Source organism: Rhincodon typus, chromosome 32, assembly GCF_021869965.1.
Source record: "Rhincodon typus isolate 14 chromosome 32, sRhiTyp1.1, whole genome shotgun sequence".
Lineage (NCBI taxonomy): Eukaryota > Metazoa > Chordata > Chondrichthyes > Orectolobiformes > Rhincodontidae > Rhincodon > Rhincodon typus.
This window is the reverse complement of record NC_063363.1, coordinates 31,192,628-31,215,819: the sequence shown is the minus strand read 5'-3', so window position 1 is coordinate 31,215,819 and position 23,192 is coordinate 31,192,628. Positions and strand designations below refer to the sequence as shown.

At 44.1% G+C, this 23,192-nt stretch overlaps 1 protein-coding gene across 1 annotated transcript in view; it reads left to right on the top strand.

Annotated features, from left to right (window-relative positions):
* The window catches only part of LOC109931801 (V-set and immunoglobulin domain-containing protein 10-like 2), a 74,408-nt gene extending 55,366 nt beyond the window's left edge, over positions 1–19,042 (top strand). Inside the window, exons 9-12 of the mRNA XM_048615376.1 lie at positions 12,315–12,437; positions 15,261–15,285; positions 16,881–16,984; positions 18,802–19,042. Coding sequence (XP_048471333.1) covers positions 12,315–12,437; positions 15,261–15,285; positions 16,881–16,984; positions 18,802–18,917 — 368 coding nt within the window. The 3' untranslated portion in view covers positions 18,918–19,042. The remainder of the gene's footprint in view (positions 1–12,314; positions 12,438–15,260; positions 15,286–16,880; positions 16,985–18,801) is intronic.
* The last annotated feature ends 4,150 nt before the right edge of the window (positions 19,043–23,192 follow it).

Sequence of the window (23,192 nt, the reverse complement as noted above, 5' to 3'; positions counted from 1 at the left end):
TGGGTCTGTTATAGTGCTAAGGGCTTGAATAGGGTGGAAATTGTTGAGTTCAATATGTGGATGCACTTACTAGAAAAAGAGCAAAACTTGACCTTCTGTTGGGAAATAAGGCAGGGCAAGCGATTGAGGTGTCAGTGGGGGTGCACTTTGGGGCAAGCCATCATAATTCTACTCGTTTTAAAATTGTTATGGAAAAAGATAGACCTGATCTAAAAGTTAAAATTCTACATTGGAGTAAGCGCAATTTTGATGGTATTAGACAGGAACTTTCCAAAGTTGTTTGGGGGAGCTATTTGCAGGTAAACGGATGTTTGGGTACTGGGAAGCCTTTAAGAATGAGATAACAGTTCAGAGACAGTATGTTCCTGTTGGTGGTGAAGGGCAAGGCTGGTAGGTGTAGGGAATGCTGGGTGATTATGGAAATTGAGGCTTTGGTCAAGAAAAAGAAGGAAGCATATGTCAGATATAGACAGCTGGGATCGAGTGAATCACTAGAAGACTATAAGGGCACTAGGAGTATACTTAAAAGTGAAATCAGGAGGGCAAAAAGGGGACATGAGATATCTTTGCTAAATAGAGTTAAGGAGAATCCAAAGAGATTCTACAGATACATTAAGGGCAAAACAGTAACTAGGAAGAGAAGAGGGCCCCTTAAAGATCAATGAGGCTGTCTAGGTGTGGAACCACAGGAGATGGGTGAGATACAAAAAGGATATTTCGCAGCAGTATTTACAACGGAGAAGCTAGGGAACTTCAAAAATGATGTCTTGAAAAGAGTTCTTATTTGAGGAGGAAGTGTTGGAGATCTTAACATGCATAAAGGTGAATAAATCCCAAGGACCTGATCAGGTGTATCCAAAAACTTTGTGGGAAACCATGGACGAGTTTGCTGGGCCCCTTGCTGAGATATTTGTATCATCGCTAACCAAAGGTGAGATGCCGAAGACTGGAGGGTGGTTAATATGGCGCCACTATTTAAGAAAGGCTGAAAGAAAAAGCCAGGGAACTATAGATCAGTGAGCTTTATGTCAGTGGTGGGTGAATTGTTGGAGGGGATTCTGAGGGATAGGATTTACATGCATTTGGAAATGCAAGGGCTGATTAAGGATAGTCAACATGACTTTGTGTGTGGGAAATTGTGTCTCACACATTTGATTGAAGAGGTGACAAAGAAGACTGATGAAGGCAGAGTTGTAGATGTTGGTTATATGGGCTTCAGCAAAGCATTTGACAAAATTCTGCAGGTTAGAACACTTAGTAAAATTAGATCACACAAGTTTCAGGGGAGCTAGTCAATTGGATACAAAGTTAGCTTAAGGTAGGAGATGGTAGTGGCAGATTGTTTTTCGAGCTGAAGGCCTGTGACCAGCAGTGTGCCGCAAGGTTTGGCGCTGGGTTCACTGCTGTTTGGTATTTATATTAATGATTTGGGTGTGAATATAGAGAGCATGGTTAGCAATTTTGCACATGACACGGTGAAGTGCAGAGTGAAGAAGATTGTCTCAGAGTATAACCGGATCTTGATCAGATGGGCCAATGGGCCGAGGAGTGGCAGATGGAGCTTAATTTAGATTAATGTGGTATTGCATTTTGGTAAAGCAAACCAAGGCAGGACTTATACAATTAATGGTAGCGCCCTGGGGAGTATTGCTGAACAAAGACCTAGGGGTGCAGGTGCATAATTTCTTGAAAGTGGAGTCAGAGTTAGACAGGATGGTGAAGAAGGTGTTTGATATGCTTGCCTTATTGGTCATGACATTGAGTATAGAAGTTAGGATGTCATGTTGGGACTGTACAAAACATTGGGAAGGCCACTTTCAGAATGCTGCATACAATTCTGGTCTCCCTGCTGTTTCCGTGCTGTATAACCCCATGAGTCAATTTAACCAGGTTTTCAAAATTTAACAAGAGTGATTTATTAGTTTCTAAACATTAGAAGAAATAATAACACAACACACGCACACAGATTGCGAATGAGAATGAATACAAACAAGAGATAAAAGTTAAAAGATACATGTTTCAATCTGTGGATTGCTTATGAAGAGTGCATAATGGAATGTAAACATGGTCAAGCATTGATTTCAGGGTTCCTGTCTTTGAAGGTTAATTGAAATTCTTCCATTCTGTTTCTTTTTGATGGTAGCTGGCTGCCAGCACTCAGAGCAAGAGAGTCCTTCTTTAGTCGTGTTCCCGTTTGTTAGGCTTGTTAGCTTGGTGACTTTTAGTGTTTGGAGTAAGACAGTCCTTTACTGGCAACATAGGGATGATTAGGGATGCTTCATTGTGACCTTCAAAGCACACTCGTGTTTGAACCACGCTAATACACACAAGTACCTCAGGTCATCAGCCCATCTTCTTCCACTTTCACACACTAACCAGGGTGGAACTGGCTTTTACACCTCGTCCTTGTGAATTCTTGAAAAGGGAAGATTCAGAACATATCTCTTACCCAGGCTGCTGCCTTTTCTTCCATCCTATTCACAGTTTGAGGTATGTCCCAGCAGATTACAGTTCAGTTTGGAATACATTTCTCCCTTTATAAGTCCATCCCTTTGAAATTTCCTTGATATCTCTTCAGATGCGACATTCCAGCCTCCTTTTTTTCCGGTAGATGTCCACTGAATTCACATCCACGGTCAGAATATATCTATGCTTGGAAAATCACCGATTAGTCAGCAATATTCACTGTTGATTTGTTTAGGAAAAGTCATGTTTGACAAATTTGACCAAGTTTTTTTGAGGAAGTAACCAATAGTGTTAATGAATGTAACAGATTTGATGTGGTCTACGTGGACTTTAACGATGCTTTTGACCCTCATACCACACTGGCCAAGAAAGTAAGACCCCATGGGATCCAAGGCAAAGTCCCATGGTAGATCCAAACTGGCTGAGAGACAGAAAGCAGAGGATGATGTTGGAGGAATGTTTCTATAGCATGAAGTCTGTTTCCAGTGGGGTTCCTTGGGGCTTAGTGCTGGGCTCTTTCTGTTTATAGTGTACATTAACGATTTGGAGTTAAACGTAGGCAGTATGATCAAGAACATAAGAACATAAGAACTAGGAGCAGGAGTAGGCCATCCGGCCCTTCGAGCCTGCTCCGCCATTCAATAGGATCATGGCTGACCTTTTCGTGGACTCAGATCCACTTACCCGTGTTCTCACCGTATCCCTCAATTCCTTTATTGTACAAAAAATATCTACCTTATCTTTAAAAACGTTTACTGAAGTAGCGTCAACTACTTCACTAGGCAAGGAATTCCATAGATTGACAACACTCTGGGTGAAGAAGTTCCTTCTCAATTCAGTCCTAAATCTGCTCCCTCTAACCTTGAGGCTATGCCCTCTTGTCCTATCTTCACCTGCCAGTGGAAACATCCGCTCTACTTCTATCTTATCTATTCCCTTCATAATTTTATATGTTTCTATAAGATGCCCCCTCAATCTTCTGAATTCCAATGAATATAATCCCAATCTACTCAGTCTCTCCTCATAAGCCAACCCCCTCAACTCCGGAATCAACCTAGTGAACCTCCTTTGCACCCCCTCCAGTGCCAGTACATCCTTTCTCAAGTAACGAGACCAAAACTGCACATAGTACTCCAGGTGTGGCCTCACCAGCACCTTGTACAGCTGCAATATAACCTCTCTGCTTTTTATTTCAATTCCTTTAGCAATGAGGGACAAAATTCCATTTGTCTTCCTAATTACTTGTTGTACCTGCAGACCTACCTTCTGTGATTCATGCACAAGGACACCCAGGTCCCTCTGCATAGCAGCATGCTGCAACTTTTTACCATTCAAGTAATAATCCTTTTTACTATTACTCCTACCAAAATGTATGACTTCACATTTATTTACATTGTATTCCATCTGCCAGAACTTAGCCCACTCACTCAATGTATCTATGTTTCTCTGCAAAGTTTCACAGTCCTCTGCACACTTTGCTCTGCCACTCATCTTAGTGTCATCTGCAAACTTTGACACCCTACACGTGGTCCCCAACTCCAAATTATCTATATAAATTGTAAATAATTGTGGTCCCAACACCGATCCCTGAGGCACACCAACAGTCTCTGACTGCCAGCTAGAATAGCACTCATTTATCCCCACTCTTTGCTTCCTGTTAGTCAACCAATCCTCTATCCATGCTAATACTTTACCCTTAACACCATGCATCCTTTTCTTATGCAGTAGCCTCTTGTGCGGCACCTTGTCGAAGGCCTTTTGGAAATCTAGGTACACCACATCCACTGGGTCCCCATTGTCCACCTTGCTCGTAATGTCTTCATGAAGTTTGCGGATGACACAAAAACTGGTGGTGTGGTAAATATTGAGGACAATTACCGAAAACTGCAGGAGGATATTAACGGACTGGTCAGATGGGCAGAGCAGGGGCAAATAGAATTCAACCCCGAAAAGTATGAGGTAGTGCACTTCAGGACTTCTAACAAGGCAAGGATAATACTGGATGATAGAACCCTGGAAAGTTCTGAAGCTGGTGAGCATATCCACAGATCCTGAAGGTAGCAAGTTAGGTAGATAAAGTGGTTCGGAAGGCAGAAGGGATACTTACCTTTATTAACTGAAACATGGAATATTCTGGAATTGTATTAAATGCTGGTTTACCACAACTACAGAACTGAGTGCAGTTCTGGAAGGATATGATTGCACTGGAGATGGTGCAGTGGAGGTTTACTAGGATGTTGCTTGGGTTGGAGGGTCTGAGCTCTGAGGAAAGATTGGAAAGGCTGGGGCTGTTTTCCTTGGACCAGTGAAAGTTGAAAGGGAAGTGATAGAGATGTATAAGGTCTTTGACAGGCATAGATTGGAAGGCACTGTTTCTATAAGGAGAAGGGTCAATAACGGGGGCACTGCTTTGAAATAATAGGCAGACGGGTAAGAGGAGAGTTGAGGAGAAATCTCTTCATCCAGAGGAAATTTAAACTCTGGAACCGACTGCCTGGAAGAGTGGCTGAGTCAGAAACTTTCTTAATATTTCAACAGTTTTTAGGTATTCACTTCCAATGATATAGCCTTCAGGCATGTGGGCCAAAAGCTGAATAATGGGATTAGTGTAGTCAGATGTTTGTCAACTGCTGTGAGGCATGATGGATCGAATGACCTCCTGCGCTGAAAATGTCTGAGTCTGTGAGAAGCTCATCCCATGGTCACATACCAATAGCTCAGCTCACTAACACACCTTCTTCCAATAGCACCTACAAGAGTTAGGAATTGGTTTAGCTCAGTTGGCTGGCTGGTTGGCAATACAGAGTGATGCCAAAGGTAGGGGTTCAAATCCCCTACTGACTGTTGTTACCATGAAGGATTCTCCTTCTCAACCTTGCCCTGTGGTGTCCCTTAGGTTAAACCACCAGTTGTCTCTCTCTCTAATGAGAGAACAGCCTACTGGTCTGGTAAGTCTGTGGTGATGCTTTATCAGAGCAGAACTGGCTTTTAATATGAAAAGGGAAATACACAAAAGATGTCTCTCATTCACACTGCTCTCTTGCCACCTACCCCTCCCCATCATGTTCATGATAACTTTCAGGAAGTTACAGTTCAGTTTGTATGCATTTTTTTTCACTTTTAATTCCATCTCTGTGAAACTTCCTTGACACCTCACCAGGTGTGACATTCAAAATCTCCATCTCTCTCTCTCTCTCTCTCCTTCTCCCTCTGTCTCTGTCTCTCTCTCTCTCTGTCTCTCTGTCTGTCTGTGTCTCTCTCTCTTTGTCTCTCTGTCTGTCTGTCTCTCTCTCTCTCGGCAGACACTAAATTTATATCTGCAACCGTTTCTTGGCTGTCTGTCATTTTCTTTTAAAAACATATGCTGCTATTATTATAAGTTCAAATATCTGTAAATACTTTGACATTCCTCTATCGTCATGACATAAAGTAAATGAAATGAGACAGATTCCAACAATTGAAGGATGTTGTGATCCTGGATGAGACCACCAAATTTATATTATGGTCTAGCTGGGATCAGGAACATTTACTCAAAATAAATGAAGACTGAGACTGGAGGTACTTAGTAAGAGAACAAAGCAAACAAAATAAAGTTTATTATACAATGTTAGAACAGCAAAAAATCTGCTATAAGTGTATCACTTATGATCTCACAAATAGAATTGTCACAAGGTAAATGTGGATAAGATACAAACTGTGATTAAACAACTCACCAAGACATCAAATAACATTTACAGTCAAGACAGATCCCAGACTTTAATGAACCCTGATGTTCATGACACTATGAGCCACCAAATCTCATTTGAATTTTACAAGGGATTCCAATTCTTCACTTTTGAATATCTAGCTTTGGGATTCCCTCAAACACCATTCCATCTTTAAACTGCCTCATGGACAACTCATGTCCTGGCAGTTAACGTTCCTTTTCGAGCCATAGAGTCATAGAGGTAGAGCAATGAAACAGACTCTTCGGTCCAACTTATCTATGCTGACCAGACATTCTAAATTAGTCTAGTCCCATTTGCCACCATTTGGACCATGCGCCTCTTAAATCCTTCCTAATCATTATCCATCCAGATGCCTTTTAAATGTTGTAATTTTCCCAGCCTCCACCACATCCTGTGGCAGTTCGTTACATAGGTCCCTCAAAACAGTTCAAGGGTCATTGAAGAGCAGTCAAAAGTATGAGTGAGAAAAAGTTGGCCTTAGGTCCCTTTTGAATATTTACCCTCTCACCTTAAACCTATGCCTTCTAGTTTTGGACTCCGCTGGGAAAAGACCTTGACTATTCACTTCATCCATACCCCTCATGATTTTATAAACTTCTACAAGATCACCCCTCAGCCTCTTCTGGGACAATGTCCCCCAGAATCCTGAAAACACTTATGGACAGTCATAATTCCATCAAGCTGGTTCTGCCGTTGAGTTTTTCCGAACTCTGTTATTTCTCAGTTTCACCAAGCACATAGTGTTTCTGTCCTTCCTTCCCCAACACTGTATGGAATTATTAATAGTTCACAGGCTCCTGATCTATTAAAGCTCAGGACAGTTCCCAATTTATTTCCTGAACCCCATGCTCAATACTCAGCTGTACTTAAATTATGGACCAGATCAAGCCCCTCAAAATATGTTAAGAAAGTAACCTAGACCCTAACTTTTTCTTACTTTAAAGGTAAATGTAAGGTGTAGCATTCCAGATGCAATTTGATTGGTCAAACTATTCGACATTAAGCAAAACACAATTTATTCATATACTGTAGTTAAAATACAACAAGAGAAAAGAATTGGCTTAGCTGTAACTTTTGAAATACTTAACAGAATAATAGATACAGTAACTATTACTAATTAACTGATCCAATATAATAACATCCCATAAACACACTCTTGGCAAAAGGCAAATTCAGAAACATATTGTCTCACATGCAGCTCCAGCAGCTCAAGAGAAAAACCAGCAAGAGAAGTCTGAGATAGTGTAGCAGGGAGAGATCTACTACAGCAACAGACCCAGGAACAACCACTACAGAAAAACCACGAAACTAGAAATCCTGGTTCTGTGGGAGCTTCACCACACCCATTCAGGCTGCTTCTATTGTTCCAAATTTTGAGAAACCCCAAGAGTTCACAAGCTGCTCACTTATTGGTTTTCCAAATAGATAGCTCTGCACGTCCATCTTCAAACCTTTCTTTACAAAAAAAGGACAAAACAGACCTCTTAAAGCCATAGAGTCATCGCACTTACTTTCTTCAGGACATCTCAGAGCTCTAATGGTTTGAAGCCTGCTACAACAGCATCCTTTTTGGCATTGAGTCTTTAATCACTGTAGACAACTCCCTCACTCAAACTCTTGACTGCTCTTCAATTAACGTTGAACTATTTTGAGTGACCTTTTGAAAGCCTTGCAACAAAGGCTCACCCTTGTTCCTAGGCAAGATTGAATATAGCAACCATTGCTGCCCCATACAGTTCTCCAGCTAACTTCTGCTTGACAGTTGCTGCCAGCTCAGAACACAACTCAAACATAGGAGGACGCAGCAAAATGAATTTTCTCACAATGATCTGCAACCAATCAGCAAAGATTTAACGTGATTGGCTAAAGAATCAGATGTGTCGTGAGGGAAAGCCATTTTACACAAGTTTAGGATTTAGACCATGCTGTCCCATAGAGCAGCAGACACAGATTTGATAATGTGTTTTAAAAGGGAATTCTTGATGAAGAATTGGGTGCAGGGCTATGGAAAAAAAGCAAGGGAGTAGGACTAACATAAGAACGTAGGCATTAAGAGCGGGAATAGGCAGTTCAGTCCTTTGAGTCAGCTCCACCATTTAACATGATCATGGCTGATCTTATCCTGTGTCAAAAGCACTTTCCTGCCTGCTCCCCATAACCCTTTGTCTCACTTTTCATCAGAAGCATATCTATTAGATATGTTCATTTGATATGTTTATTCGACTAACTAGATTGTTGTACAAGAGACAGAGTATGACAGCCCCAGCTGGCTAAAATGTCTCTTGTTGATAGTCAATGGTTCTACCCAATCTGGTATCTTCCCACAGGAACTGCATCGGATGCTGAGGTTTATTGGACTGATCCAACGCAGGAAAGTGGGACTTCTGCAGGAAACCCATAAATTGTGTTGAAAATTCTGGATCTGCAAAACAATGGATCCCAAAGGGCTGTTGGTTTTGTTGTGGTTCAAATTGTTCCTCAGGTTCTCCATGCGATATCTTGTTGAAACCATTTCATTCTCCAAGATGCTGCCCATTTCCATTTTGTATGATTTTGGTTTGTGTGGTAGAATTTGCTATGATCACCTAACAATGCCTGTCATTATTGATTGTGTTTTAAGAAAAGGCCATTGTTCTATTTAGACCTGGTTAAAAGACAATTGCTAAGTGTTTGAAGATCTGTCACTGTACTGCTTGTGATTCGGGCTGTCTGATCTAACCCTTTTTCCCACTTATTCCAGTTTGCAGCTGGCCATTGGACTGCCTGTTCCCAGCGGAAGGGATGGATTTCAATGTCGTGCCTCTTCCCATCTGCCTTTGCTTTTCTGAGCAATAATAGTAGTAGCCATTTGACAACCTGTTAGCCACAAGCTGAGTGTTAAATCCTATGCAGGGAGTGTTCACAGACTAAACAGTAAAAGGAAGGTTCTGAAGGGGTCTAGGCGAAGGGCCTAGATCAGAAAATATCTGGAGTTGAATGCTAATGGTCCAATGGGCTGAATAGTCTCCTTCTGCCTCAGAATTTCTTCAATTTATGATTCATGGAGTCACACAGCACGGAAACACCCTTCAGTCCAAATAGTCTATGCCAACCATAATCCCAAACTGAACTAGTCCCACTGGCTTGACCCATATCCCTCCAAACATTTCTTATTCATGAACTTATCCAAATGTCTATTAAAGAAATGAAAATGAATCAAAATAAAAATCTTATACTGCTGAAATATAATAACCGTAAGAAATGTAGAAGTAAGCTTGCAATCTCAGGAGCAGCTGCAAGATCCACACTGAAAGGCAAATCAGGGCAGGACTTATACACTTAATGGTCAGGTCCTGGGGAGTGTTGCTGGACAAAGAGACCTTAGAGTGCAGGTTCATATTTCCTTGAAAGTGGAGTCACAGGTAGACAGGATAGTGAAGAAGGCGTTTGGTGCACTTGCCTTTAATGGTCAGTGCATTGAGTATAGGAGTTGGGAGGTTATGTTGCAGCTGTACAGGACATTGATTAGGCCACTATTGGAATAATGTGTGCAATTCTGGTCTCCCTACTATAGGAAGGATGTTGTGAAACTTAAAAGGTTTCAGAAAAGAGTTACAAGGATGTTGTCAGGGTTGGAGGGTTTGAGCTATAGGAAGAGGCTGAATAGGCTGGGGCTATTTTCCCTGGAGCGTTGGAGGCTGAGGGGTGACCTTGTTGAGGTTTATAAAATCATGAGGGGCATGAATAGGGTAAATAGCCAAGGTCTTTTCCCCAGGGTAGGGGAGTCCAAAACTAAAGGTCATGGGTTTAAGATGAGAGAGGAAAGATTTAAAAGGGATCTATGATATAATCTTTTTATATAGAAGGTGGTGAGTGTATGGAATGAGCTGCCAGAGGGAAGTGGTGGAGTCTGGTACAATTACAAGATTTAAAAGGCACCTGGATGGGTATATGAATAGGAAAGGGTTAGAGGGATATGGACCAAATGCTGGCAAATGGGACTGGATTTACATAGGATATCTGGTTGGCATGGACGAGTTGGACGGAAGGGTCTGTGTCTGTGCTGTATAGCTCTACAAACTCTACTCAGTCCACCATTTTAGTCACTGTTTTTGAGTTAGAATTCTCACATTGGCTGTGCTGAATTTTGATTGTACTTTGTGGAAAATTTCATTGTTTTAAACTTTCTTGGAGCAAATACGTCCTCAAAAGACAAACGTTGCCTCTGGGCTGGCTAAATGGCCCAATATGTTAGCAGAGAAGACTCACAATGGGCTCTTGATAGATTCAGTTACTTGTTGCAACCTCAGTTTATATTAATGAGTGACTGCACAATAATTATGGTTTAGGTCTTTGTGAGGTTTCTAGAAATAGTACTACCTGAATTTGAGTTTGATATAGAACAGTTTGGAAATGAAAGATTCTGTTCTATTCTGTCCTGTGAATTACACTTTTTTCTTCAGATTTTGTAGTTAAGCTGTTGGCGTTTGTGTAAAAGACCAGAATATTGACCTCAGACTATTTAATATGTAATTCCAGGGGAGAATACGGGAAATCTTTCCCTTTAATATGCACCGTGCACTAGGTAAAATACCTGTGCATAAAGGAGACTTGATAATATTGTGGGTTCGAATGTTGTCCAGCTCAAGCTGCTGATTATCAGTTGCCTTTGATTATTGTTAACAAAGAAAGGTCAGAGTCAAGAAAGTGCTACATGCCTTGAGGAAACTTGTATTTCAAGTATCTCCATCCTCTGTTATTTTAACTGGCATATACCTTAACTGGCCAACGCAGTAATTCTTTGGTATCCTGATCTCTTAAATCCTAATTAACTATTTCACAAATCTTCCAGTATCTCAGTGGTCAAGTATCTTAATTTTGTGGTACATTAACTGTTTAGTATCTTATTCTCCGCGTACCCTAACGATATGGTATCCCTAACCCTCAGACACCCTAACCAAATGATATCATAAATAGTTAAGAAGCTAACTTTCAGGTACACCAACTAGAAAGAGTCCTAATTTTCAGATACCCTATCAATCTGTTAACCTAACCATGTTCTACATCATCGTTCTAACTCCCAGCTCTCATGTACTAGCACCATCTGCGTTTTGCACTGTACAATCTTCTAACCCCACAGTCTCACTTGGCAATAATTTCAAAAATATTGCCATGTAAGGAAGTTTTCCTAATAACCCTCCTACTTGATCTTTGAGTCAGATTGTTCATTGTGATGGCTAGTGATTCAGTTAATAGTTAATCTCTCCCTCTCTCTGTTCCTCTCACGCAATTGTTCATTTAATTGATGGGTTGGAGGAGTTACTAAGCAGGGCAGTGGGGTGGGGTCAGGTTAATATTTGCAAAGATGCTATCATTAACTGGGGTGGGCTGCAGAACATCCTTAATCAAGAATTAACATTCCGTCTTTGTCGATCGTCTCTTTGCACCACTGTGCTCATCTTCTCTGCATTGGAGTCTGAACATCAACGGGTCAAGCTCAGCTCCACCCTGTTGGGTTCACTTTTGCCTCAATTATGAATCTTTTGGCTTTTGTCCCTTCTGCTTCTCCCTATATGCTCTGTTGAAATGCTTTACTGGTTTGAACACCTCTATTAAATCTCCCCTTAACCCTCTCTAAAGAGAACAGTCTTGTTTTTTTTAAAAAAATTGTTCATGGGATGAGGATATCCCAGAGGGCAATTAAGAGTCAACCATATTGATGTGGGTCTGGAGTCACATGTGAGCCAGACCAGGTAAGGATGTTTACAGCTGCTGCCACTTTCCTTGATTTAACTCTTGGATATACTGGATCTACTGTGCCATCAGTAACAGGGCTTTGAACATTCATGGAAGCCGTGCTCTGTCATTCCCTCTCTAGTCCTCCTCCTCAGGCAGCTTCTCCCCTCTCCTTTGTTAACGTGCACAATAAGATTGATATTGCTTTTTATTGATAAAATTTCCAATGGAGAAAATTCCTGTGAATGTGTTAACTGTTCATATTGATCGAAATAATTTCTGTTGTTATTTAAATTCCTGTGCATTGTTTTAAAAAAAAACTTTTAAAAAGCAAGTGAACAATTTTGTTTCAATCGTGCCACTTTAAGAAGGCACTAATGAGTCGCTGTCTTTGTCTATTTTTAGCGGACCCCCCTTTTAGTGCCCTGCCAGCTGTGATTGGCGCTGCGGTGGCAGGAATGCTAGTTGCTGTTGTAGGAACTGTCTTGATGTTTCAGTACATTATAAGGAACCGTGAAAGCATTCCATGTAAGTAATACCCAGCTGTTCAGATCAACATGGCATCAAGTGTCACCACTGGCCTGTAAAAGTGGACACTTCTTAAAGGGGGAGTACTGCTCTTTATAACTTGCTCAGGTCTCTCTTGCTGTCTTGGAGCTCGAGACCCCACACAGTGGCTCAGTAGTTAGTACTGCTGCCTCACCGTGCCAGGGTCAATAGCTCGATTCCACCCTCAGATGACTGTCTGTGTAGAGTTTGCATGCTCTCCCCGTGTCTGCATGGGTTTCCTCCCACAGTCCAAAGATGTACAGGTCAGGTGGATTGGCCATTCTAAATGGCTCATAGTGTCCAGCGATGTGCAGACAAGGTGGATTAGGCGTGGGAAATGCAGGGTTACAGGGATAGGGCAGGGGTGTGGGTTTGGGTGGGATGCTGTTCGGAGGGTCAGTGTGGACTCGATGGGTCAAATGGCCTGCTCCCACACTTTAGGGATTGTATGATTCTATGAATTTCAGCTTAGAGTCTTGAGCCCCAATTTGGGAAGCCCTGTATTGTACTGTCCCCATCAAATATCCCAGGGCAGGGACAGCACAGGGTTAAATATAGAGTTAGCTGCTCTCTATACTGACCCAACAAGACCAGAGCAAGTACAGCAAGGGTTAGATGTGAGTTAATCTTCTTCTATACAGTCCCCATTAAACAGTCCCAGAGGCACAGCACACATAGGTCCTGAGTAAAGCTCCTTCCTTCACCGGAAAAGACCAGAGTTTACCTTGTGCCTTATCAGACCTCCAAAAAAGATCTCACATCTAATACATCTCTGTGAAGCACAGACACTATTGTTGGTTGGTCACGCACTACCTAGTTCCCTGAAACAGCAATGAGATGAACAGTCAATTGATACAATTGGTACCAATCGTTTCGCCAAGCATCTCCGCCTGGCCTGAAACAGCCAACCTAACCTCCCGGTCACCGCCCATTCCAACACCCCAGACCACTCCCCCTTCGACATGTCTGTCCTCAGCCTCCTCCAGTGTTGCAGCAACTCAGAACCTAAATTTGAAGAACAGCACCTCATCCTCCGCCTGGACACCCTACAGCCTGGAGAACTCAACAAAGAGTTCTCCAATTTCAAATGACCTTCCCACCTAGCCTGCAGCTCCCTTTCCAATCCCACCTCTTCCTTTCCATTCCACCTCCTGACCCTCCCTTCCAGCCACCAACCGGATTAATTCCTCCCATCAACCAACCAGGTCGTACCTACCACCAGTGCCCACCTATCACCACCATTCCACCTCCCCCTGTATTTGCAGCTCTCCCTACCCCCACATCCAGTCCCGAAGAAGGGTAATACCCAAAATGTTGACTGCTCCTTTCCTCCAGATGCTGCCTGGCCTGTTGTGTTCTTCCAGCCTCCTGTTTGTCTATCTTGGATTCCAGCATCTGCAGTTTTTTTGACTCTAATTGATACATGGTTTTGGCTGAGGGTGAATACGAGAGAAAGCTTCCTGCTTTTTGGGTGGTGTGATTGATATTTAACAGCCATATGAACAGAATAAAGGACAGCTCTTCTGACAGTGCCACACTCCCTCAATTAGCACTGCCCTGAAGTGTCAGTCCCAATGAGATACTCTCAAGATAAAGAAAAGTCTTTGAGCCCTCAGTCTTCCAACTGAGCCAAGTTGACTATTGCTCCAATGTTTAGACCCCAGTTGATGAAGAGTAAAGTTTCCTCTACTCTGTCTTAAATATGTTTTAGCCTTAATCTCAAAAGACCTGAATTAACCAATTAGTGGTTAACTCTGGAGTGCAATTTGCAAATGATATGGTTAACTGAAAATTGTCGACAAGATTTTTACAATTGGTAAGGATGGGTGATAGACCTAGAAAATCACATTAAGTCCGTTTTTGGGTTATAGACTCACAGAATTCATGGTCAATGCTTGATTGGTGGGATTGGAGGTGCCACTGGACCAATCAGAGGGCTGGCAGCAGAGCAGCCTCTGACATGCCAATATTAGGGGGCACCTGGAAGGAGAGGATGTGCCAGGTGCCTTCAAAGACAGTTGAGGTAGTTTGGGGTCAGGGGCTGATAGCCAGGGCACAGCAAGTGTGTGGGCCTGGATGAGCGATGGGACACTGGCGCCACTATTGCCATGGGGATGGCAATTGCCACTGAGGGGTTATTCAGTTGGGCCCTCCATGGAGTGCATCTGAAGGCGCACCTCCCCCACTCTGAGCCCTCAAGGAGGTTGCCAATTACATTCCTGCATGGGCACAATGCCCATGGAGATGAGAAGTCCCTAAATGACCAAACAATTGGCGCACTTAGCCACCTGAAAGGCAAAGGGTGGTCATCCTCTGGCTCCACCTTCCAGCCTGTCATCTAAGGCCCAAGGAAATTCCAGGCCAATGTCTAAGTTGGGACAGTGTGCTGCTTAGAGAGAAATGTGGAAGTGATGGTGTTCCCATGCTCCGTGTGATGCTGAAGTCAGGTTAGTTAGGACCCAAGATAACTGGTAAGTATTGCATCATACCATTGCTGGTGTAAATACGGTCTTCAATCTAAGTACTGTGGAGTCAAGGGGTTCAGATTGCATGAAATGTATCTGTGACACAGCCTGAAAGGGACTCTGTCATCCTAAGCATTGAGGGAGAACAGATGGAAGAGGAAGGTGTTATGAATTCCTGAATAAAGGAGGACCAATAACTTTTTAATGTAATGATATAAATCACGCTGTGTATCAGAGGAAATATATTTGCTAAAATGCATAACTATTGTGTTTCTCTTAGTTAGTTTATGATGGAGATATAGCTGTGTTTTAATGCCCAATTGTCTCTCTTTCTTAGGGCTGCACGATCTGCTGTTTCAGCGGTAAGTTCTGAACAAATGTGAACAGGTTTCCAAGGTCCTGCAGGAGGAAATGTTCAGCATTTCCACTTGTTCCTGAGAGCCCACCTTTCACTCCCGACACTGCTCAAAATTTTGATCTGTCTGGAGAATTTCAATCGCTCCTCCAGCACCTACAGCCTTGTGGTTTTGGAGCAAGTTCCAGAATGCCACCAATTTTTGACTGGAAAATTATCTCCCAACCACACTCCTGCATGGTCTGACTCAAATGTTAAGGTGGTGCTCCCTCATTCTAGATGACCCACCATTAGTTTCTCATATAGAAATATAGAAATGTAGAAAATAAATGCTGGAGTGGGCCATTGGGCCCTTCGAGCCTGCATTACCATTCAATTTGAGCCTGACTGAGCCACTGGCATGGTGGCTCAGTCGTTCTCCCTCACAGCGCCAGGGACCTGCGTTCAAACCCACCCTTGGGCAACTGTTTGTGTGTAGGTTGCATATTCTCCCTCTGTCTGTGTGGGTTTGCTCCAGCTTCCTCCCACAGTCCAAAGATGTGCAGGATAGGAGGATTGGCCATGCTAAATTGCCCATAGTGCCCAGGGATGTGTAAATTAAGTAGATTAGCCATGGGAAATGCAGGGGCGGGTTTGGGCGAACTTGTTGGGCCGATTGGCCTGTTTCCACACTGTAGGGATTCTATGATCATGCAGTTTCAGTATCCCATTCCTGCTTTCTCTCCATATCCCTTTAGCTGCAAGGGACATGTCCAGCTCCCTCTTGAATATATCTAAAAAGCTGGCCCAAAAACATTTTGGTGTAGAGAATTCCACAGATTCACAGCTCTCTGAGTGAAGAAATTCTTCCTCATCTCAGTCATGAATGGCTTACCCCTTAGTCTTAGACTGTGGCCCCTTGTTCTGGACTTCCCCAACATTGGGAACATTCTTCCCGCATGTACCCTGTCCAGTCCCATCAGGATTTCATATGTTTCTATAAGATCCATGCCCCGATTCTTCTAAATTCCAGTCAGTACAACCATTCGATCCAGTCTTTCCTCATATGTCAGCCCTGCCATCCCGGAATCAGTCTGGTGAACCTTCGCTGGACTCCATCAATAGCAAGAATGTCCTTCCTCAGATTAGGAGGCCAAAATCTTTGCACAATACTCGGATTATCTGTCCCATCCAATCCCAATTTCATTATCATCGCATCAGTCCTGCTAAACTCAAAGCTTAACAAAACAAGCTATGCAATCTGAAAGCCTCACTTAACTCTTGAATTCCTTGTGAAATATTTCAATTTTTCAAGCTCGATGTGACTTTGAAATTGGTTTGCTCAATGCCAGTAGATAGTTCTAACTAATGATGCAGTGATGGTGTTTGTTTTAATGCTAAATATTGCCCCTCACTGCCCTGTAACGAAAGGTGTCTTGCCTTTAAAGTGTTACAGCAAGTTGAATATAGCACTCACCAGACATAGGCAATTATCATAATATGACCATTGGGATTTATAAAGGATTAGAGTGAGCAGATTTTTAATCTACTCTACAGTTAGGGAAATGGTTTCAATGAACTGAGATGGTGATAACTAGAAACGCCTCACCTTCCTTTCAATAGACCAACCAATGAATTGCAGGAGCAGATTAATTTTCCGGAGGATGCTGATGTTACTTCCGCGGCTGAGGGAGAAGATATCGTGGAAAGCAGGGAGCAGACAGAAGGTATCAGATTTTTCATTACCAGCTTTGTTCTCTTCACAGCTCTCCCAGTCTCAACCCAAGAGCTGGGCAAAAAACACGCAGTGTTATCCTTGAGCTATCCTCAAAGATTCAAAGGCATAGTAACTTTGGCTCTTTCACCCTGATTGCCACTCTCGCCCTAAGTGGCTCTCTCATCCTGCTAAGTTACTCTCCAATCCCTGTTGGGGATAGTTTACTATTCCCACAACCAACGTCCCATCACTCCCAAACCCATTGCCCTCTCCACCCTCCAAAATGAGCCCTGGCAGTACCCGCTGAGCTCTGAAGCCAATAGTAGGACATAATTTGCTGAACCTGCCTCTGGCGTTCACAGACCGTGTGCATGGGCTGTTGAAGTCAGAATGGTGATCAAACTTTTTGATTTAATTTGTCTTGAGTCACATAGGTCATAATAACATAGAATTGGACCTCTAATCAAGCTCATGTTTGGAAAATCTGCCATCCATTTCTTTTAATTCTCACATATCATTTCCAAATTTCTAACAAGTGATGGCCCAGTGATCTATTGAAGGACTGGAAAGTGGTTGAATCCTCTTCATTGACAAGTAGATCTTCTCAATCTTTGTGATCAGGGTCCTCAGTATATCTTAAGCTCAGAATGGATGTTGGTAAATTCTGGGGGTCAAGAAGTGGTTGGGTGTGGAAGTGGGGGCATGGGCAGAAATTTCCTGTCATTCCCTGGATCAAATTAACATCAAGGGAAAGACCAAGTAGAGTTGGCCAATGGAAACGGTAAGTACTGCAGATGCTGGGAAGCTAGAGTCAATAGATGTGGAGCTGAAAAAGCACAGCAGGTCAGGTAGCATCTAAGGAGCAGGAAAGTCAACAGTTTGGGCCGAAATCCTTCGTCAGGACTGGGCGTTTTGGCCCGAAATGTTGATTTTCCTGCTTCTCAGTATTGGCCAATGTTTCTCTGAAGATTACTTTTCATTTTCCATCAAAGCAGGAGTGACATTAAATCTCTATTGATTTCCTGGCAAGTGTGGACTAATTCTAACATTGGCCACTTACAGGAGTCGTGTGTACCACTGAAGTTAAGATGGTATCCTCAACAATCGCTAAAGTATTTAGAGCCTCCCCGGAAGGAAGACACCAGAAATTAAAACAAAACCTGTTCAGACTTAAACCACAAATATTTGATCCCATTATTAACAACTTTAGATTCATGAATTTGTTAGTGCCTTGTGTTACACTCCAATCACTGAATACAGGCCCTGTGTCATTGTATAATTTAAATCTCTCATTTGATGTGGGCATTGCTGGCTTGGGCACTTTTTGTTGTTCATCTAAAGGTTTTGGTGAGATGTTTTCTTGCACTGTTACATTTTGCTTTCTATGACCTTGTTACTTCAGAGCTCAGTAAAATACATACCACGTTGCCTTGGTCCGAGGCCTCATGTCAGCCAGACTGACTAAGGATAGCCAATATCCTTCCCTAAAGGGACATTAGTGAACCCAATGGACTTTTAAGCAATATTCAATTAGAGTTTCCATCACAGCAACTAGCTTTCAATTGCAGATCTATTAGTTGACTGACTTTACATGCCACCAGGTGCTCTGTTAGGTTTTGAACCTGTGTCCCAAGAGTATTGATATAGCTGCTCAATTGCTAGTTCAATGACCTTACTGCTATGTCACCATCTCACCATACCCTGATAGTGGGAATTATCCCTAGTTGAGGAAATCAATCGGGTCTCTCATGTGCTGCAAGGGAAGCTGACGATTGCATTTCTCAGGAATGTGGGACCTGTTCTGAACGACTGCCTTCCCTCTTGCAGAGACCAGTCCAGGTCCTTCAGCTGAGGAGACACTTACCACCACGGACACCATTGAATCTCCATCTGCTGGCGCTGAGCAAGGAGACAGCGCAAGCCCAGAGTTAACCAGCACCTGAGAGTCCGAGAAGGAGCCTATGGAAACAATAGAGTCCTCTCTCTGGCAGGATAGATTAAAGCTTTGGAAAAGTCATATTGATGATCGTATTCTCTGAAAGCAATAAAGGAACGCTGGCCCATTGAACTCCATGGTTTCTGTTCAAGTACTGAGTGACATTAGGAAATGGTCATATTAATCAGTGCTGCAGGTGACTGGGCTATGAAAGTTATATGAATTTCGTTGCAAGTAACTTTGTTGCTAACAGTGCATGGCCATTTGTGTCTTCTTCTCCCTCTCCTGCCGCCAACCCACCTCCCATTATCTCAAGCTTTTCATTCCAGTGAGATTTCTGGCCATTGTTTACATTGCTGCACAGGCCTTTCTCACACTGTTTGAACTTAGACCATTGTGAATATCAGTCATTATTGTATTCTGTGGCCCTGTACCATTACTGGCAACATTGTCATTTTGGATTGGGGTCAACAACATTAATAATGATGTCAAGTACAATAATATAGCTCTTTGGTCGCTAGACTGGATAACCATAGGTCTGGATTTATAACTCAAAAAATGAGTTTGAATCTTGCCGTGGGTGTTCTGTGGGAGTCTATCACCAGGGGGCACAATTTCAAACTAAGGGATCTCCCATTGAAGATGGAAATGAAGAGAAGTTTCTTCATCGGGTAGTTATTCTTCCTCAGACAGCCGTGGAGGCTGGGCCGTTGAATAGATTGAAGGATGAGTTGGACAGACTTTTCATTGGCAAGGCAATAAAGGTAGCATATTATTTGCATTCCTCTCTGCTCACTGCACCTCATGTCAGTTTTCAATAACTTATGAGAGACACCCAGACCCTCTGGATGTCAACACTTCCCAGAGTCTCTCACCATTTAAGAAGTATTCTACATTTCTCTTTTCCTACCTATGTATTTTTCCACATTATATTTAATAGTCTTACCCACTCACTCAGCCTATCTAAATCCCCTTGAAGCCTTCTTACATCCCTCTTACAACACACAGTGCTTTGTGTCATCAGCAAATTTAGAAATATTGGCAGGAATCTCGTATTGGTCTGAATGCTGTGGGTCTGAGAGAGATTTGTGGCGGAACTGGGTGAGAAATCTGGCCAGAACCACCTCGATGTTAAGATTATCACATTCCTTTTTCTCTGCACTGGACAGTGAGGCAGGTTTCTCACTAGACAGTGGCGAGTTGCTGATTAAAGGGGAGGATTGTTTGCAAAACACCTGATTAACATCATAACTGACCTCATTAATATTCAACTTCCTACCTTAACAAACCTGTTGGACGTTGAGGATTCTCAATGTGGGAGTCAGAGCAGATATTGAGCAACTGACTGCAAGGAACCTTCATGTTGCCCAGCATCAAACAGTGTCTCAGGGCATGACCCATGTGTACCGGCCATATGCACCCCTCATCCAAGGGCATGGGCATCTGAGATTTGCCAACCCCTCACCATCTTCATGGCACCTCTCAGATCCACTTGCAGGGGCCTTAGGTAGTGCTGAGCTGCTTTGCAGGGTGCACCACCATCCAGTATAGAAAGCAGTGGGGGGGGGCTTCAGTCACAGGGACAGGGACCCAGCTCAGGGATCAGACTAGGCCGTATCTCAGGGATACCCGCTTCCTCTCTCAGCATCTACTTGGCTGCTCACAGTGCCCCTGCCAGGCCTTGTCGTCTCAGTTAGAGTTTGCCTTTGCTGGTCACGGTCCTCAGTCAAGGGGTCGGACATTTTGTTGTATGTCAATCTCACTGTTGTACCATGTACCAGCAGCTAACGCAGCAAAGACTTGGCTTGTGCAGAAAAGCAAGCAGCTGTGTCTCAAAGTCTGAAATGGAGTAGCTCTCATCAAAGCCCATGGAGTTACTCGTCAGTCATGGGGGTCACAACGCATTCAGTCCAGGGCAGCCTGTGACCCTAGTCCAGGGATTGGCTAAGGTCAGGTGTCCAGTAGAGGTGTTCTCAGTCAGGGGCTCTGTGCCACTTCAGTCCAGGGAGCTAGTTACAGTCAGCCCTGTGGCTTTAGAGCAGATAGTCCAGGGAGTATGGCTAATGCAGTCGGGGAGATGTATAGCTATCAGTCAGGGTTCTGGGCACTGCTTCCCTGGGCTGTCTGGGTTAGTCCATCGGGTCCGTTCACAAAGGGGAATGGGTGGGGGTAATGGCCACAGGGAGGAGTTTGGGAAACCTGTTTGTCAAAATTGAAATCTGCTGGCTGGGGGTAAGGAGGTTGTCAATTGAGAAGGGGAAGGGCAACAGTGTTTGTGAGGGGGTGAGGAAGTACAGAATGGTGTCATTTGGCGGTGAGTGATTTGTCCATGGTCAGGATCACCCTGGCTTCAAGGGTGGTACAGTCTATCACCACACCCTCATATGTCAGGAGGTGTGGTGAAAAGTGGGCAGCTTGATGGGTTGGGTGGACACCTGGGAAGGTGTGGGGCCTTGTGGGGTTCACAGCGAGGAGTTCCAGATATCTGGGGTCTCCATGAAACGTAGCGGCAGAGGCTGAAAACTATCGGCCGAGGAAGATTCACTGTCACCTTCAGCTGTGCTGGAAGTGGGAAGTACGCAATAGGAAGGAAAATGGCTGTGACCACACCCAGAGTGGGTGAGGTGAGGTGTCTTGACCTGTTTTGGGGTGGACAGGCTGAAAGACCCGCTGGCATGAGGCCCTTTATAGAGAAACGACATTACACAGAGCCATGCACTGTACAGGACACAGACCTGTAGGCCCCATTGCCAAGGTCTGCATGGGCCCCTAATCCATGGCCATCCTAATGCACAGGACCCCTGTTTGCCACACATTTTCCTGCCCCAGACATTACTAACCCACCTCATTCACAACCAACACTCATGGGAAAGAGTAGGCATGTTTTAGGACGAGGGGCAATAGTGCCAACAGAATCCATTCCTCGATAGAACACATCACACAAGCTGCAACAAGCTCTCAACACAAACATCACTCCATCTTGTGTGGACAAGACATTAGGCATCATTCTGGAACAGTTACATTCATGGCTACACAGAGAGACAAACAAATAGATGCAGTAAAGAACCAATCAGATACCTACCAACATGTTACTTCATTTCCAGTGCAATGTCTCCCATGTGCTTTTCTTTCCCCCCCACTGCATCTTACTGCTCTTCCAGGTTCCAGAGCTGAGGAGGGGGGCCGCCTGCTCAGCAATGAGGCCTGTTGCCCCTGGTGGTTTGATTAGGTAACCCCGGTGTCTTTCCATCTGACAACCCTGTCGTACCTTGGGGATTCTTGCCAGAGGCAAGTGGAATCTCCTCAGCTTGACCTTCCAAGGCTTGGATGGGGCAGGCAGGTGAGGTGGAGGGCCCAGCCACCTCTGGAGTGTTCAGGTAGGTGCCTTCTGAGGGGCCTGTGTGCAGGCCCTCCTCCGGTTGTGTGCCTCCTGGCACTGCCCAATGTCCTTGGGGCACCTGGAGAGCGCACCAGGTTCCCTATCCCCTGTCACCTGATGACCAGTGCCTGGGGTGATGGAGTGATGGTGTGAGCATCTTTCCAGCAGCCCCTGAGAGTCCTGGCCCTGTCACTCCATGGCAGAGACCAACCTGCCAATGGTGGCAGACAGACCATCACACGAGTCGCAGTCCTGGCTATAGCTCCTGGGCAATGACAGCCATTGCCTCCCACACTCCTATCTGCTGTCCCTGATGCTCCCTGTGCATGTGGACAAAGTCCCTGATGGCTGACACCACAGGCCCCTCTCTCGCCTGGGGCCTGGGGCCTGGTTCCTGGCAATCCTCCGACTGCCAGCGGACTGGGCTATTCCTTCCTCAGCTAAATGTAGAGTTGTGGCTGTGAGGTGCTCACCAGCTTGTGCCCCCCACCAACCCCACCGCACCCCCCACCCCACCCCTCCCCCCTCACTCTGTTCTATGGTTTCTCCCTGAGGTGGCAGTATTTGGGTTTGCAGGGGTGAAGGAGGCAGCAATGCCAATGCTTGGACTCCCATCCTCTGATGTGAAAAGGTGCGGTGCAGCAGACCATTTCCCTTCAGACAACATGGCCATCCCATCAACACCTGCAGAGACAAGAGAAAGAAAGCCTCATGCCCAGTAGTTTGAAGCAGTGTGTAATGAATGATACTGTCAGCGCAGTTAATGGGGAGCTAGCAATCCAACAAAGAGTGAAACTTGGTTGGTGGAACGTGAATGTCTCTGTATCCCCAGGGGAGAGGTACAGGTCTTCTCCAGTGAGGGACATGATCCCCTCCTTGCTGACAGTGAGGAATCTGAGGTCA